The following is a 14565-nucleotide window of genomic DNA, read 5'->3' as shown; positions in this document are numbered from 1 at the left end:
CTACAGTGACCACACAGCAGGGAACCTGTTTACAGCAAATTGACTATTACTGTAATGAAATAGAGGAATGTAAATGACAAGTTCAGTGTGGTGATATCAGTTCTGTATTCCTGTGAATGCAAGAAAAAAGCATTCACCTAAATCATGAAATCACTTGCATAAGATAAATAGTTTATATATCTAAGAATTTTAAATGAAAATTTAAAATCTTTCCTTGGCAACTAGCTGAATTTTTATTTCAAGTGCAAAAATATTTGCTTATGGTTTTAGATTTAACTAGAAAAACCTTGCTTTTTAGGTGAAATATTCCTTTAAATATCCTCTTCGCTCTGTTCCCAGTGTCTGGACAGTGAAGAAAATAGTCCCTGTGCAGATTGGAAGAGTTACAAAACTGGTTTGGGTTACTAAACATTGCATGTCTGGAGTAAACAGGAAGGATTACTGCTGTCATGCACGGTAGGGTTGTACAAACCACATGCTTTTGATGCATTTATTCAAAACTTTACACAAATGACTTACACAAATGTTTTATTCATGATGCTAAATCTGTCGTGCCCGAATCCTCTGGGTTCATTTGAATTACACAAGTCAGTCCAGTCACTGGCACACATGAAATCCCCCAGCATGCAACAGTTCTGCTCATTAGATCCTCGAAATGAACTCAGATCTTCTCAAAAGGGATCTATTGACTTCCTTCAGTGAGCAACACCCTGCCAGAAGACAACACACTGTAAAAACAATATCACATGCCAAATACAATCACACTGATTCATCTCAATGTATAACTATATATATATACAGTGATGTGAATAAGTTAGGACACCCATGCTAAAGTTGCCTAAAAAGAGGAATAAAAAAATCATCTTTTGGAAATTGATCTTAATGCCTTAATTAGAAAAATGAGGAAAAATCCAACCTTTAAGGACACCAATTTCTTTTGTGTATGAATAATGTAGCATAAATAAATAAATGTTCTTCCTTAAAATACAGGTTGCATAAGTCAGGACACCCCTATGTTAAATTCCCATAGAGACAGCAGATTTTTATTTTTAAAGGTCAGTTATTTCATGGATCCAGGATAAAATGCATCATGATAAAGTTCCCTTGGCCTTTGGAATTAAAATATCCCACATCATCACATTCCCTTCACCATACTTAGAGGTTATTTTATTGTTTTGTTTTTTATTGTATTGTATTTTGTTTTATTGTATTGTGTTATTTAATTGCACTGTGTATTAATTGTTGTGTTGTGTTGTGTTTTTTTTTTTTGACCCATGCACAAACTAATGCTCAAACCAAAATACCTGTAAGTGCCAAAGCAAGGTGAAGTTCCTCTCGCAGTAACTCTAGAACATTAGTAACTCCTTTGTCACCCTGCAAACAGAAAGGTTGATGTCCTGTTAGACATTAGGGAATAACGTGCTTGTCCAGTAATTCCATATTTGCAGTGTTTTACCTCACAGGCAAGCGCCCACAGGACGGGTCTTCCTACAAAAACAGCCTTTGCTCCCAGCGCCAGAGCCTTCAGCACATCTGTGCCCTTACGAACCCCACCGTCCATGAAGACTTCCACCTTTCCTTCAACAGCCTCCACAACCTCAGGCAGAGCGTCAATCTGCACTGGCATACACCAGCACATTACTGTGTGTTACTGAGCAGAGGTTGCTCTTTCATTCTCAGCTGTACACTACGGTCAAAGGTTTGAAAAAATCATGATTTTTAATCTCTTCTGCTCACCAAAGCTGTATTTATTTGATCAAAAATACAGTGAAAACAGTAATATTGTGAAATATTATTACAATTTGAAAAAGGTTTTCTATGCAAATTTATTGTAAAATATGATTTATTCCTGTGATCAAAGCTGATTTTTCAGCATCATTACTCCAGTCTTCAGTGTCACATGATCCTTCAGAAATCAGTCTAATATGATGATTTGATGCTGGAGAAACATTACATGGCCATTCAAAAGTTTAGAGAAAGAAAGAAAGGAAAAAAGAAAAAGAAAGAAAGAAAAAGAAATGAAGAAAGAAAAAAGGAAGAAAAAAAATATATTTATAATGATGCAAAAAAATTATATTTCAAAGAAATGCTGTTCTTTGAACTTTCTTTTCATCAAAGAATCCTGTGGAAAAAAATCATGATTTCCACAAATATATTAAGCAGTAAAATGTTTCCAACATTGATACAAATAAGAACCATTAAAAATAATTTAGCATCAAATCATCATATTATAGTGATTTCTGAAGGATCATGTGACACTGAAGACTGGAGTAATGATGCTGAAAATTAAGCTTTGATCACAGGAATAAATTACACTTACTATATATTCACATAGAAAAAAGCTCATTTGGGTTAAAATAATATTACACAATATTACAGTTTTTACTGTATTTTTCCTCAAATAAATGCAGCCTTGGTGAGCAGAAGGGACTTCTTACAAAATCATAATTATTCCAAACATAGTAGTGCATTTTAGTATCAAAAGACACATCTAGTGCTTCTAGTTGTAGAAGGATAAAGCTTCAGTAGATCAACTCAGCCCTAATTATAGATCACATCATAAAACACAAGTGTTGGAAGACCAGGAGCAGATACACCACCTCTAGGTCTATACTCAGAAATCTCTTCATGCTCATTTGAGTTCTGCGCTCATAAAACTTGAGGTTGCATCCAAACCTTTGTTTGGCATCCAATTTGGTAAAGCCGTGACTGTATTTCACACAATCAAAGATGCAATTTAAACGCCACAGAGGATAGTTTTCAAAGAGGACTTGTGGGTTGGAGGTCTCATTTCTTCAATAGACACTTACGGTGGCTGGGACGCCATCGAGTTGTCTTGCTCCGTGGTTTGACACAAGTATTCCATCCACCCCATACTTCAGAGCTTCTCGGGCATCTCCAGCTAAAACGGCAAGATTCACCATGAGCAGAACATTAATTACTGTGGTTCTTCTAAAGCAGTTTTGCGTTTACTCATTCTGCAAGGGAGCTGCAATTTGAAGCCAAAATCTTTGAATGGCTATGGAATGCAATGCTGTCTTTATCTGCATTTAAAGAGGAACTATTATGCCTTTTGGTTTTTGGGCTCTACTAGAAGAGGTTTGAATGCTTGATTGTGCAAAAAACACTATTTTCCTCATATCCTCCATTGTTGCTGCTGGTCTCTTCCTAGTCTGTCTGTAACGCTCTGTTTAGTTCCTGTCTCTATGAAGCCCCTCCTTCTGAAAAGCACACTGTGCTCTGATTGGTCGGCTGGATCAGTGTGTTGTGATCAGTGGCGTAACTTTGTTTTAAAGAGTGGGTGGGACAGGTGTGTGTACATAGTATACAATAGTACATTGTGTTTAATTTGTCGTTTAATGAGATCTAATACATGTGGTTAATTGCGATAATTTTCACGTGAATAAATACATAGATCCGACTATTCTACATCTGTACTTTAATGGTCCAGTGGCAGAACTTTTGCCAAGCGTGTTGAGGTTCTGGGTTCTAATCCGCACTAAGAAGTATAGTTTTTTTTTTCCCTCATCAAAACCGATTGTTTATTAGTGGTTGTATAGAGGGAATGCATTAACGTCACTTTCCCGCCGGAACACGCCCCCTCAGCCGGACTGAGTGACAGAAGAGCTGCTGCGTGACTGGATTTAATAGGGGAAACTGCGAAAACGCAAGTAAAACAAACAATTATCAGTTTAAACTAAAGATTGGACTCAATATAGTGTTCCTTACTACTTACTAAAGATCCAGTGATCCATGGATATTAACATGCAGCCAGGAATCGTGTTTCCTGACATTTATATGTGCCTGATTTCGACACCGGGGAAATACATACAGCAGATTTTCCTGTGAACGCTTTATATAAATACAAAATAGGCAGGTCTAAATCTGATCACTTATCAATGTTATATATATCATCATATCATCTAGAGCCTTAAAACTTGTATAGTTTTTTGACAGTGTTTATTTAAAAATGTCAAATTATACAGAATATACCGTGGTAAATATTTGATTGATGAGTTGTCACTGCAATATATAACAATACAATATATAGAGAATGATTTTACCACTAAATTCAGCATATTGACACAAAAATGATAACTGGAAATCCACCATTCGCTGCCTGGAGTCCAGTTGTTTCTATGAATTGTAGCGATCTATTTGCTTCTCTGTTCTGTAGCTTAAGGTAGTCTGTAAAAATATTCCTCATATTTCTTGTCAAATCTAGTTGTACAGTCAGTCTCAAAGCTCTTTCCCGTTTTAGACTCGTTTTGTGTGTTTTTCCGCAGCATTCACACTGAAAACCAATGCTGCCGCTCAGTCTTTTTGCCACTTGTGGGCGTAACCGCAGTCACTCCGGCCAACGGTGACGTCACGTGCATTCCCTCTATATCAAGCAGGGACACTTTTTTGTGCATTTATGTTTTGTGATTTCACCGTAACGAATAGAGAGTCTCTCCACAACGTATTGAAGCGCGCGTCCGTGTGAAGACTGTTGGGTGGGGACAAAAATGGTGGGGACATGTCCCACCCATCCCACCCGCAAATTACGCCTATGGTTGTGATTGGTCGAGAGCTTCGACTGTGTTTGGGAAATGTCCCGCCCCTTACCATAGCCGCCAGTTTCAACACACTACTAACTAACTCAACCAGGCCCCGCCCCTTTATTCTGCATATGAATTATTTAAATGAGGAATATTGTGACGTGTTCGCTCCCGGAAGAAACTCAAGACTACAATGGAGTCGTTTCAGAGTTCAGAAACACCGACACTGATATAGAGAAGAACTCAACAGCAACATTACACATTAAAGAAAGAGGAACATGGAAAAAAAAGCATAATAGTCACTGTTACTATTGCATTTATTTATTTATAAGATGCCAGTTTTTTCACTGGAAAGTATCTTCAAAAAAATGTTAAAATTTAGCATTGCATGTACTGTACTGTAACTTAAGTCTGTTCTGTTTGGAAAAGTCCTAAAAATGATTGAATAGCGTTTTCCTTTAAGCTGAGGCCAAGAGGAAACGATGCACTTTTTAAGGAAAATTATGTTCCACACATGAGCTAAAATAACTAATGGCGTTCCCCAATTACCCGCCACCCCCTCCCAAACTTGTCAGGGAATACTTTTATATCTTTCGGTCTGTGCTGAAATTAAAATACTTTTTTTTTTTTTGTGCTCGCTTTTTTCTTTACAGAATGTGCCATTTCCAGAGCCAGAGAGAAGATAAAAGTTTATCTGAAGACACAATAACAGCAGTAAAGCTTGTAGACGTTTGCGAGATAACCTCACCGCTCACGGTCTGGCTGCTTCTTCCTCCCGCGAGATAAATGACACATTATCTTTAATTAGCGGCCCCACGCTGACAGACGGGGTCAACGTCCGCTTTGCTTTGATTATATTATGCAAATACCTCGTTCTATATCAGTGACGATGAACATTCCACACTCTTAAAAATAAAGGTTCTAGTTAGAACCAGAAAGTGTTTTAGAAAACCTCTATGGTGTTTATAAATTGATCATAAAAACTTATAATGCAACATCAAAAAAGTTTTTCATTTCAAAAGAACCATTTAACCAATTCAAGTTGTTTTTGAAAAGAAGATGCTTTATTTGAAAAACCTTTATTTAGCAAGACACATGTGAGAGACGTACGAGAGTGAATTAAATCCAAACTGGACTTTTGTAGCTTTTAGTTCATGTCTGTAAGTTTTGAGGTCAACTACTAGAGTAAGTTTTCACATTTTAAATATAGAATGTTTGCATAACATGCCTTCATCTGGTTCCTTTTTGCAGGCACAATGTGCTCTTCACTGCCCTTAAATTATCCCACAATCCTGTGGGGGTAGGTGTAAATATTCATAAACATTTGTTGTTGATTTTTTATTTATTTTTGTTTTTACTTTAACATATTATTTTTATAGATATTAAATATTGTTTTATTTAGCTTTTTTGGTATATATTTCTTAATTTAATATTTATTTTATTTATTTGTTTACTTTTTAATTTATTTTGCACAGTATATTTGTTGTTTTTTGTATTTTATTATATTTATTATATTACTTTAATTTTTTTACTTAATTTTAAATTTTTAATATGTATTATTTCCTTTATTTTCTGTTTATATTTTACAGTATATTTGTTTGTTTTTTGTTTTTATACTACATTTTTATTATTATTTAAAAAAATATTTAATTTAATACATTTTTATTATTTCATTTGTTTTATTTTATTTAAAAATAAACATTGCCACTACATCTTTGTTTGGTTGTCTCTAAAGCTCAATTTAATTGGTTTCAGAATCAGATTTGTAGACATGATGTTATAGCGCATTGGAAGCCCGTCTGAATCCAGTTTTCTTCCTGTGAAGTCACTGACCTAATGGACAGCTTTCGGACACACAATCACAGATGACCCAAAACAAAAGAGGATCCCTCACCTGTTAAAACGCCCTTGACCACCACCGGCAGGGAGGTCAAGCTCTTCAGCCAGGCGATGTCATCCCATTTCACCGTGGCATCGATGGCCTGAGTCACGTACACCGCCAGGCCGCTGTCCTCCCCATAACCCTCTTTTGAGGAGAACGCTAAATCAGGGGATTCGAAATTGGCCATCCTGTGGGAAAAAAAATGAGAGTGCAAAATGGAATTAGTCCTGTGAGTGTTGTTTTTGGTCAGTGTATGAAAACTGAGCTGGGGTTTTATCCAAACACGGGTGCTCGCGCTCAATGGCACCTTGTTACCGCTGCTGCGCTTTGATTTGTGGGGTCTCCGGGAGGGTTGAGATGAAGTTCATGTTGTATCACTGCTGATAGAAACGGAGGCAGTTGTGCTGAAATATACGGTGGGCCGTGATGCTTTTTTGGATTTCTAATTGCCGTAATTCTTCTCGTGGGATCCAGAACAGGAAGGCTTTACTTTCATGAGGGCATTTTTATAGAGGGCCGCTGTTGGCATATATCTGTAGAACTGCTGATATCTGAATGTTTCCTCACATAAAAAGTATAATGTAGGGAGTGTTGACGGAGCTGAAGCGGTGAGTATTAATCCCCATGAGCGGCGTGATCGACTGTACGGCGGCAGTAAACGCTTCCCCGTGTTCAAGAGAGAGATTTCTGTTTCCATAAATACATAAAGCTCTTCAGTGAGCGCAACAAATCAGTAAAATAATATGTCTATGAGTGAGAGAAAACTGAGGCTTTGTTGATAGAGAAACCTCAGAAGAATTGTAAAAAGAGTTGATGTGATCAGTCTTGTGAATTTTCTTTATCATGCCCCTGAAGGAAAATCCAGCATGTTGGTTCTTATCGTTTTTCCAATAAGTCTGGTTTAAGTTAGATATTTTATGCTATAAAAATGGGGTGTGATGCTATGTGGTTTCTAGGTGTTCTGTGTGGCCGTGAGCTTGTAATGTGATTGCTAAGCTGTTGCCAAGTGGTTTCCAGGGTGTTGCTATGTGGTTTCTAGGTGTTCTGACTGAGTGGCCGTGAGCTTATGTGATTGCAATGCTGTTGCCAAGTGGTTTCCAGGGTGTTGCTATGTGGCTTCTAGGTGTTCTGAGTGGCTGTGAGCTTGTTATGTGATTGCTAAGCTGTTGCCAAGTGGTTTCCAGGGTGTTGTTATGTGATTGCTAAGGTGTTGCTATGTGGTTTCCAGGTGTTCTGAGTGGCTGTGAGCTTATGTGATTGCTAAGCTGTTGCTATGTGGTTTCTAGGTGTTCTGACTGAGTGGCCGTGAGCTTATGTGATTGCTATGCTGTTGCCAAGTGGTTTCCAGGGTGTTGCTATGTGGCTTCTAGGTTTTCTGTGTGGATGTGAGCTTGTTATGTGATTGCTAAGCTGTTGCCAAGTGGTTTCCAGGGTGTTGCTATGTGGTTTCAAGGTGTTCCGAGTGGCTGTGAGCTTGTTATGTGATTGCTAAGGTGTTGCTATGTGGTTTCCAGGGTATTGCTATGTGGTTTCCGGGTGTTTTGAGTGGTTGTGAGCTTGTTATGTGATTGCTAAGCTGTTGCTATGTTGTTTCTAGGTGTTCTGACTGAGTGGCCGCTAGCTTATATGATTGCAATGCTGTTGCCAAGTGGTTTCCAGGGTTTTGCTATGTGGTTTCTAGGTGTTCTGAGTGGCTGTGAGCTTGTTATGTGATTGCTAAGGTGTTGCTATGTGGTTTCCAGGGTATTGCTATGTGGTTTCCGGGTGTTTTGAGTGGCTGTGAGCTTGTTATGTGATTGCTAAGCTGTTGCTATGTTGTTTCTAGGTGTTCTGACTGAGTGGCCGCTAGCTTATATGATTGCAATGCTGTTGCCAAGTGGTTTCCAGGGTTTTGCTATGTGGTTTCTAGGTGTTCTGAGTGGCTGTGAGCTCGTTTTGTTATTGCTAAGCTGTTGCCAAGTGGTTTCCAGGGTGTTGCTATGTGGTTTCTAGGTGTTCTGAGTGGCTGTGAGCCTATGTGATTGCTAAACTGTTGCCAAGTGGTTGATAAGATCAGAGAAAAAAGATCATAGTAAGCAAATATGCAATGATAATGTGTCCTGTCATACGATGCTGTTAAAATTGCAAAAATCACTTGTTGCTTGTTATAGATACACATAAGGACAGAAACCTCCAGCGCAGCAGAGAGAGTGACAGTTAATCAGCAGGTGTTGATTGTTAAAGAGATGCAGCCAGATTATTACTGATGAAGAATTCACAGTGTTGCTGAGTTTACATCCACACACACTCAAACACACACACACACACACACACCCAGAGATGTCTGTAAAGCATGCAGCTGGCACACACGCGCGTCACGTGTGGTTGTCTCTGCGTTTACCTCAAATGAGAGGGCAGCTTAAATCGGTTGCGCACGTCATCACGTCGCCTGCCAAGATAAGGTGTGTCCACTGTGACAAAGATCCCCTTATACCCAGCGTCCTCTGCCCTCCTGACCAGAGACTGAGTCAGCGCTCGGTCTTTATAAATGTACAGCTGCATCCAGCGCACGGCTCCAGGTGAGGCCTCCGCGACCTCCTCTATGGTGGAGGTGGACCAGGAGCTCAACATCATCCCCGTGTCTGAGGACAGGCAGGCTGGGGACAGGTCAGAACAGAACAGCATGATTGGGTTTGGGTTCAAACCTTCAGGAAGGACTGATCCATCATGTAGGATCTGCTCCGAGATCATATAGATCCCTCACAAAGTGCCATGCTAACAAGTTTCAGCCTGAGCACTACAGTTTTTATTACAGAATTATTACTTCAGTAAAGCTGGGCTAGTTTGTATTCACTGCTACTGACGGTAACAATAAGTGTGAAATGTCTGCCACAGAAGAAAAACACACATGCACAATTATGACGTATAAGGTTTAAATTATGAGATAAAAAGTATCTTGTCATTTTATCTCATAATTAACTATTATGTCATTTTGACTGTTAAAATTATGATGCAATTCTTTTTTAAAATTTTATCTCATGATATAACTTTGACTTTATCTCATAATTGACTTGGTATGTCAATTTCCTCATAATAATGATTTAGTGTCATAATTTTGAGTGCTATAATTATGACTGTCTTAATTTGACTTATCTCATTTGCTTAGAAGGTAATTTGGACTTTTAAGTCATAATTATGACTGTTGTGATTGTTCACTTTTTATCGCATATAACATAATTTTGACTAATTATCTCAATTGACTTAGTATGTCAATTTTGACTGTTGTAATTTTCATATTAAGTCATAAATTGACTTTTTCTAGTATTAATAGTTAGTATTAATTAATTTTAATTATATTTTCTTAATAGTCATAATTTTAACTTTACCTCTCAAAATGATCAATTAGTTTCATAATTTGCACTTTTTATCTCATGATTATGACTTTTTATGCCATCATTTTGACTGTCTCATAATTATGAATTAGTGTTGTAATTTTGACTTTGTTATAGTTATAACTGTCATAATAGTCTGTCATAATTTTGATATTTTATAATAAATTATGATTTTGTATGTCATAATTATGATTTACCAAATTATTTTTTGTGGGGAAAAAATGGGCTTCCATACTATGGCCACACTAAACTACAGTACAGTATATTAGCTTCTATTATGGTAAATATTTTTCATTACTGTAATGGATAATAGAGTGTGATAGGGAGCAGGAGATAATGCAGTATGTAGGAAGGACTGATGACGCCACCATGTGGTTGCTTATAGTAATTGCATGTGATGTCAAATAAATATAGTTGTTGGTGTCTGACCTCTGGCAGTGGCCGTCTCTCCGTCGGGATGGGCCATTCTCTGCATGGCTGTAGCTGCCACACAGATGGGCATACTGACCCGCTGACCCAGGACTGTGGTGGACATGTCCACTGATGACACGTCTCTGAGCACACGAGGGTAAAGACACCACCTAGAGAGTGAGTGAGTGAGTGAGTGAGTGAGTGAGTGAGTGAGTGAGTGAGTGAGTGAGTGAGTGAGTGAGTGAGTGAGTGAGTGAGTGAGTGAGTGAGTGAAGAGAGAGAGTTCATACTTCACAAATTGAGTTCATACTTCACAAATAACAAATGTAGATGATACCATGGCTGGTTAATTGTCACAAAATGCCATAATTACACAAAAGAATTCTGTTTTTTTTAATTCCATGTTTGGGTTAAATATGGACAAACCCAACTGCTGGGTTTAAAAACCAACCAGTTTGTCCTTATTTGACCCGAACATGTGTTGATACAACCCAGCATTTTTTAGTGTATGAAATAAAAAGTTAGAATAATGAGAAAAAGAGAATTCTGAGATTTAAAATATATGTGCAATTATGATATTCATTCAAAATTATGAGATTAAAGAGTTGATTATTATAGTGGTATATAGTATAGTATATTCCATATTATTGAGGATCATATTATACTAAATAATGAAGAGAAAAATTACTTTTTACTCAAGTAATATCTCTTATATTACTCTCTCAAGTGATATTTCTATAGACACAATCCTTGACTAAAATGTACCCCTGCCGCGGGGCATGTTGTCACATTATAGGGCGTTTAGAAAACTGTTGATAAATGAAATTCAGTCTAAAGTGAAATGGTTATATCTCTTAAAATCTCTTTTCAAAACTCTTTTTAAAAAAAGTAAACGTGTTTTGAAAGTCATCAAAATGGTATAATTTGGAAAGTTTGGTTCCCATACTAAAAACTGTTTGCTTATTTATTTGTTTCTCGGTCTCTTCTAGGTCCAAACTAACCCAAATCCACAACATGAATAAAAATAATATCCAGGTGATTTTCAGCTAAATCTGTTCAATAAAACAATTATGAAACACAACTACAACCAGATTGTGGGAACTGTGTTTTAAAATAGATCAAATGTTTGCTTATTTCGTCCTGTATTACTTGTGCACGGTATTGCCGTATGAATTCACCCTTGACTTGTAATATTTGTGTTGATTTCGTGACTCACGGGGTCGTCTGACCACAGCTCGCTTAACTTTCACAACGCGTGTCTGTAACCCTGAAGGACGTCTTGTTTGCGCATTTTATAAATATGTATATATATGACTAATATAAAGTGTCGTTATTAATCTGGACAGTGCTGTAAGTCGTTGAGGTCTGCTCACCCACACGAGCGCTCCAGGCCAAGATAAACACACACAATTATAACTGGCCCACACGCTCTAAAATTAGGCAAACATTTAGAAAAAGTGAAATACTTGTCAACATTTTGATGGACTGACTGGAAATACAACAGACTGACTGTTTACTTGATGAACAAGAGTTTTGTATTTGTTTGTACTCTCACTGCATTTTTATTTACAGTACTGTATAGTTCAATGATTCTGAATAGGGTTTATTAGACTATTATAAATCATATATTTTTTAAATGTATTCTCAAATTGATAACCAAATGTTAATAATCAGCAAGTTTTCGTGAGTACTTTCCCCCATAGAGTGTGACAACATGCCCCATCATGTGTTAAATTAACCCTTTTTTGTTTTGTTTTTAAATCAACAGTATGGAAGCAGTATTGCAGGTCATAATTATGAGACAAAGTCAAGATTATGACATAAGTCATAATTATGAGATTATGTCATAATGATAACATTAAAAATATATTTTTTTGTTTTGAAACTTTTATCATTTTAAAACTTTGTCATAATTCTTTTCTCACAATTTAACCTTTATATAATTATGAATTAATTTGTCATAATTTTGACTTCACCTCATAATTAAGACTTTTTGATGGGCCCTTTGTCATGAAAGTATTTTTTTTTTTATATAATTTTGACTTTTTATCTAATTTTCATCTAATTATTAATTTCTGAGATAAATTATTTTGAAAGAAACGGTTAGTTTGTTGTAGTCAGGGTTTGTGTCTGTACAGAGATTGACTTTTAAACTAAACTCCACACTGAGAGACATTCACTGTAGACTGACAACTAGCCCCAGGCTCACTTACTAGATTTCTTTGTATCAGATAATAATTGAGTCTTTTGATTATGCAGATGTTGCTCATTTAGCAGACACTTTCTTGTCTCGATCAGTTTGGAATATGTCTGTATTTCACCTGGAGAAACAGGCGTTTACATGTTATGCTCGAAGGTTTCAACCTTCAACCCTTGGGTTACAAGACCAGCATCTGGTTGCACAAAACCTTGCGTTCAGAAAACCCTTAGTGGTTAAGAGTTTATATTTATAACTAAGGTTGTCTTTTGTGCAGTCTTGCCTTATATACATTTCTAATTACATAAACTAGTAGCTTATTAGTACAGAGGGTAACACTTTATTTTACAGTGTTCTTGTTAAATATGTTACATGTAATTACCATAGTAATAACAGTAAATGATGCATAATTACATGCAACTAACCCTCAACCAAATCCTAATCCTACCCTAACCCTATAGTAAGTACATGTAGTTGCTTAATGCTACTCAGTACTTAATTATATAATTACACTGTAACAATGACACCTTAAAATAAAGTGTAACTGTACAGAGTATATCAGATGCATTATTTGTGATTGAACGGTGACATGATTCTCTTCAGTAGGATTCTTGAAACATTATTTCGTGAAACATTGTGTTGATCTGACATTTAAACTCTTGATCTGCTCTTAAAGGGATAGTTGACCCAAAAATGAAAAAGTTGATGGTTGACAAGAAGTTGATGCCCTTTGGAACAACTTGAGAGTGAGATGACTTAAATGATGACAAAAGTTTTATTTTTAGGTGAACTATCCCTTTAAATAGAGAGTAATGAGAATTAAATAGTAAAACAGAGCAATAGATTAGAAGAAAATTGTGCTTAGTCAATTGAAAAACATGTTAATGCTTTTAGAAATAGGCTTTATTTGAGTTAAAATAGACTGGTGTTAGATTGAGGGCCCGTTTTCACGTCACCATTTCAACTAAAAACTTTTTATGCCTTTTTGCCGTTAAATGTTCAGGTCAACAGTGTTTTGGGGGCCTAAAAAAAAAAAATTAAAAACAGGTTTCAAAGTGCAAGTTTTTGAAAATTATACCTTTTATTGTCACAGTGTAAACTACAAAAACATGAATTTGTGAAAATGGTGTCTGAATCCGAAATCGCTGCCTATACCCTATAAACAGCTATTTGTAGTGGTGTCCGAAACCACAGTGGACATTATCGAGTGCACTTATTCAATCCCACAATGCACTGTAATAATGAGTGTACAGCCGAAGCGTAACTTTGTTTTAAAAAGTGGGTGGGACTGATTTGTCGTTTAATGAGATCTAATATATGTTGTTAGTGGCGAGAATTTTCACGTGAATAAATACATAGATCCAACTATTATCCCCATGTACTTTAATGGTCCAGTGGCAGAACTTTTACCAAGCGTGTCGAGGTTCTGGGTTCTAATCCGCACTAAGTAGTATAGTTTAATTTTCTTGTAAAACGTGCTTCAATAATCATTGCTTTACTTGTAAATTTGAAAAATCATATAGCGTATGACCTTGACATGTTTTTGTGTGATTCACACTTATATCTGTGATCATAGCTTGTAAAATCAGATGATATGCCGGTGAACGGTCTCGTACCTGGCGAACGCTGCGACATTATCACGCAGAGTCTCCTGCTCGTCGGCTCCTGAGAAATAATAATCAAATACTGACTTTGGCAAAAGTCTTTGAGCTTGAAGCTCATAATCGCTAACACACACCAGCGTGTCTGACATGTTTCCACTGATGAGACTCAAACCTCTTCAACTCGCTGTATTTCACCAGTGATGAATAATTAACTTTCTGAAGAGAACTTTCTGCTAATGTTTATCCAGCATCGGTCCCTTTGCCCCGTCACACACAGCTATAGGGGCCTCTGCTCACAAATATGTGATCAAACAACACAAAACTGAGTAAAAATCAATATGCTCTGATCAAATAATAAAAAAAAACATTAAAATTACTCATATGCATGAAATTAACAATTGCATAAGATTGTGTGCTTGAGTCAAAACAGAAAAATAAATTAATTACTTAGCATTTTTGTCTTGTTTTCCAGTACAACTATCTATACATTCTTAAATCAACATGCATTTACTCAAATTATAAGTCTTTTTTTTTTTTTTTTTGGTTTGTTTTTTGACAA

At 36.6% G+C, this 14565-nt stretch overlaps 1 protein-coding gene across 3 annotated transcripts; it reads right to left on the bottom strand.

The window, feature by feature from the left end:
* Positions 1-202: 202 nt before the first annotated feature.
* On the bottom strand, positions 203-14194 carry hao1 (hydroxyacid oxidase (glycolate oxidase) 1). Of its 3 annotated transcripts, XR_013206560.1 has the most exons (9): positions 14019-14189; positions 10224-10375; positions 8804-9059; positions 6436-6611; positions 2811-2902; positions 1457-1615; positions 1305-1374; positions 520-710; positions 203-365 (listed from the first exon to the last, which is right to left on the bottom strand). XR_013206560.1 is itself a non-coding variant. In XM_077238262.1 (8 exons), the coding sequence occupies exons 1-8, from the start codon at positions 14153-14155 to the stop codon at positions 643-645; spliced, it is 1110 nt and encodes a 369-aa protein (XP_077094377.1). In that variant the 5' UTR covers positions 14156-14189; the 3' UTR covers positions 461-642. The 3 variants fall into 3 exon arrangements, 1 of the variants encoding a protein (XP_077094377.1); XM_077238262.1 differs by lacking the exon at positions 203-365 and having other exon boundaries at positions 461-710; XR_013206561.1 differs by lacking the exons at positions 203-365; positions 520-710 and having other exon boundaries at positions 1457-1620; positions 14019-14194.
* Between the last annotated feature and the right edge of the window lie 371 nt (positions 14195-14565).

This window comes from Siphateles boraxobius, unplaced genomic scaffold (genome assembly GCF_051911475.1).
Source record: "Siphateles boraxobius isolate OS27281-9 unplaced genomic scaffold, OSU_SipBor_1 22, whole genome shotgun sequence".
NCBI lineage: Eukaryota > Metazoa > Chordata > Actinopteri > Cypriniformes > Leuciscidae > Siphateles > Siphateles boraxobius.
The sequence above is the reverse complement of the archived record's forward strand: the minus strand, read 5'-3'. Positions and strand labels throughout refer to the sequence as shown.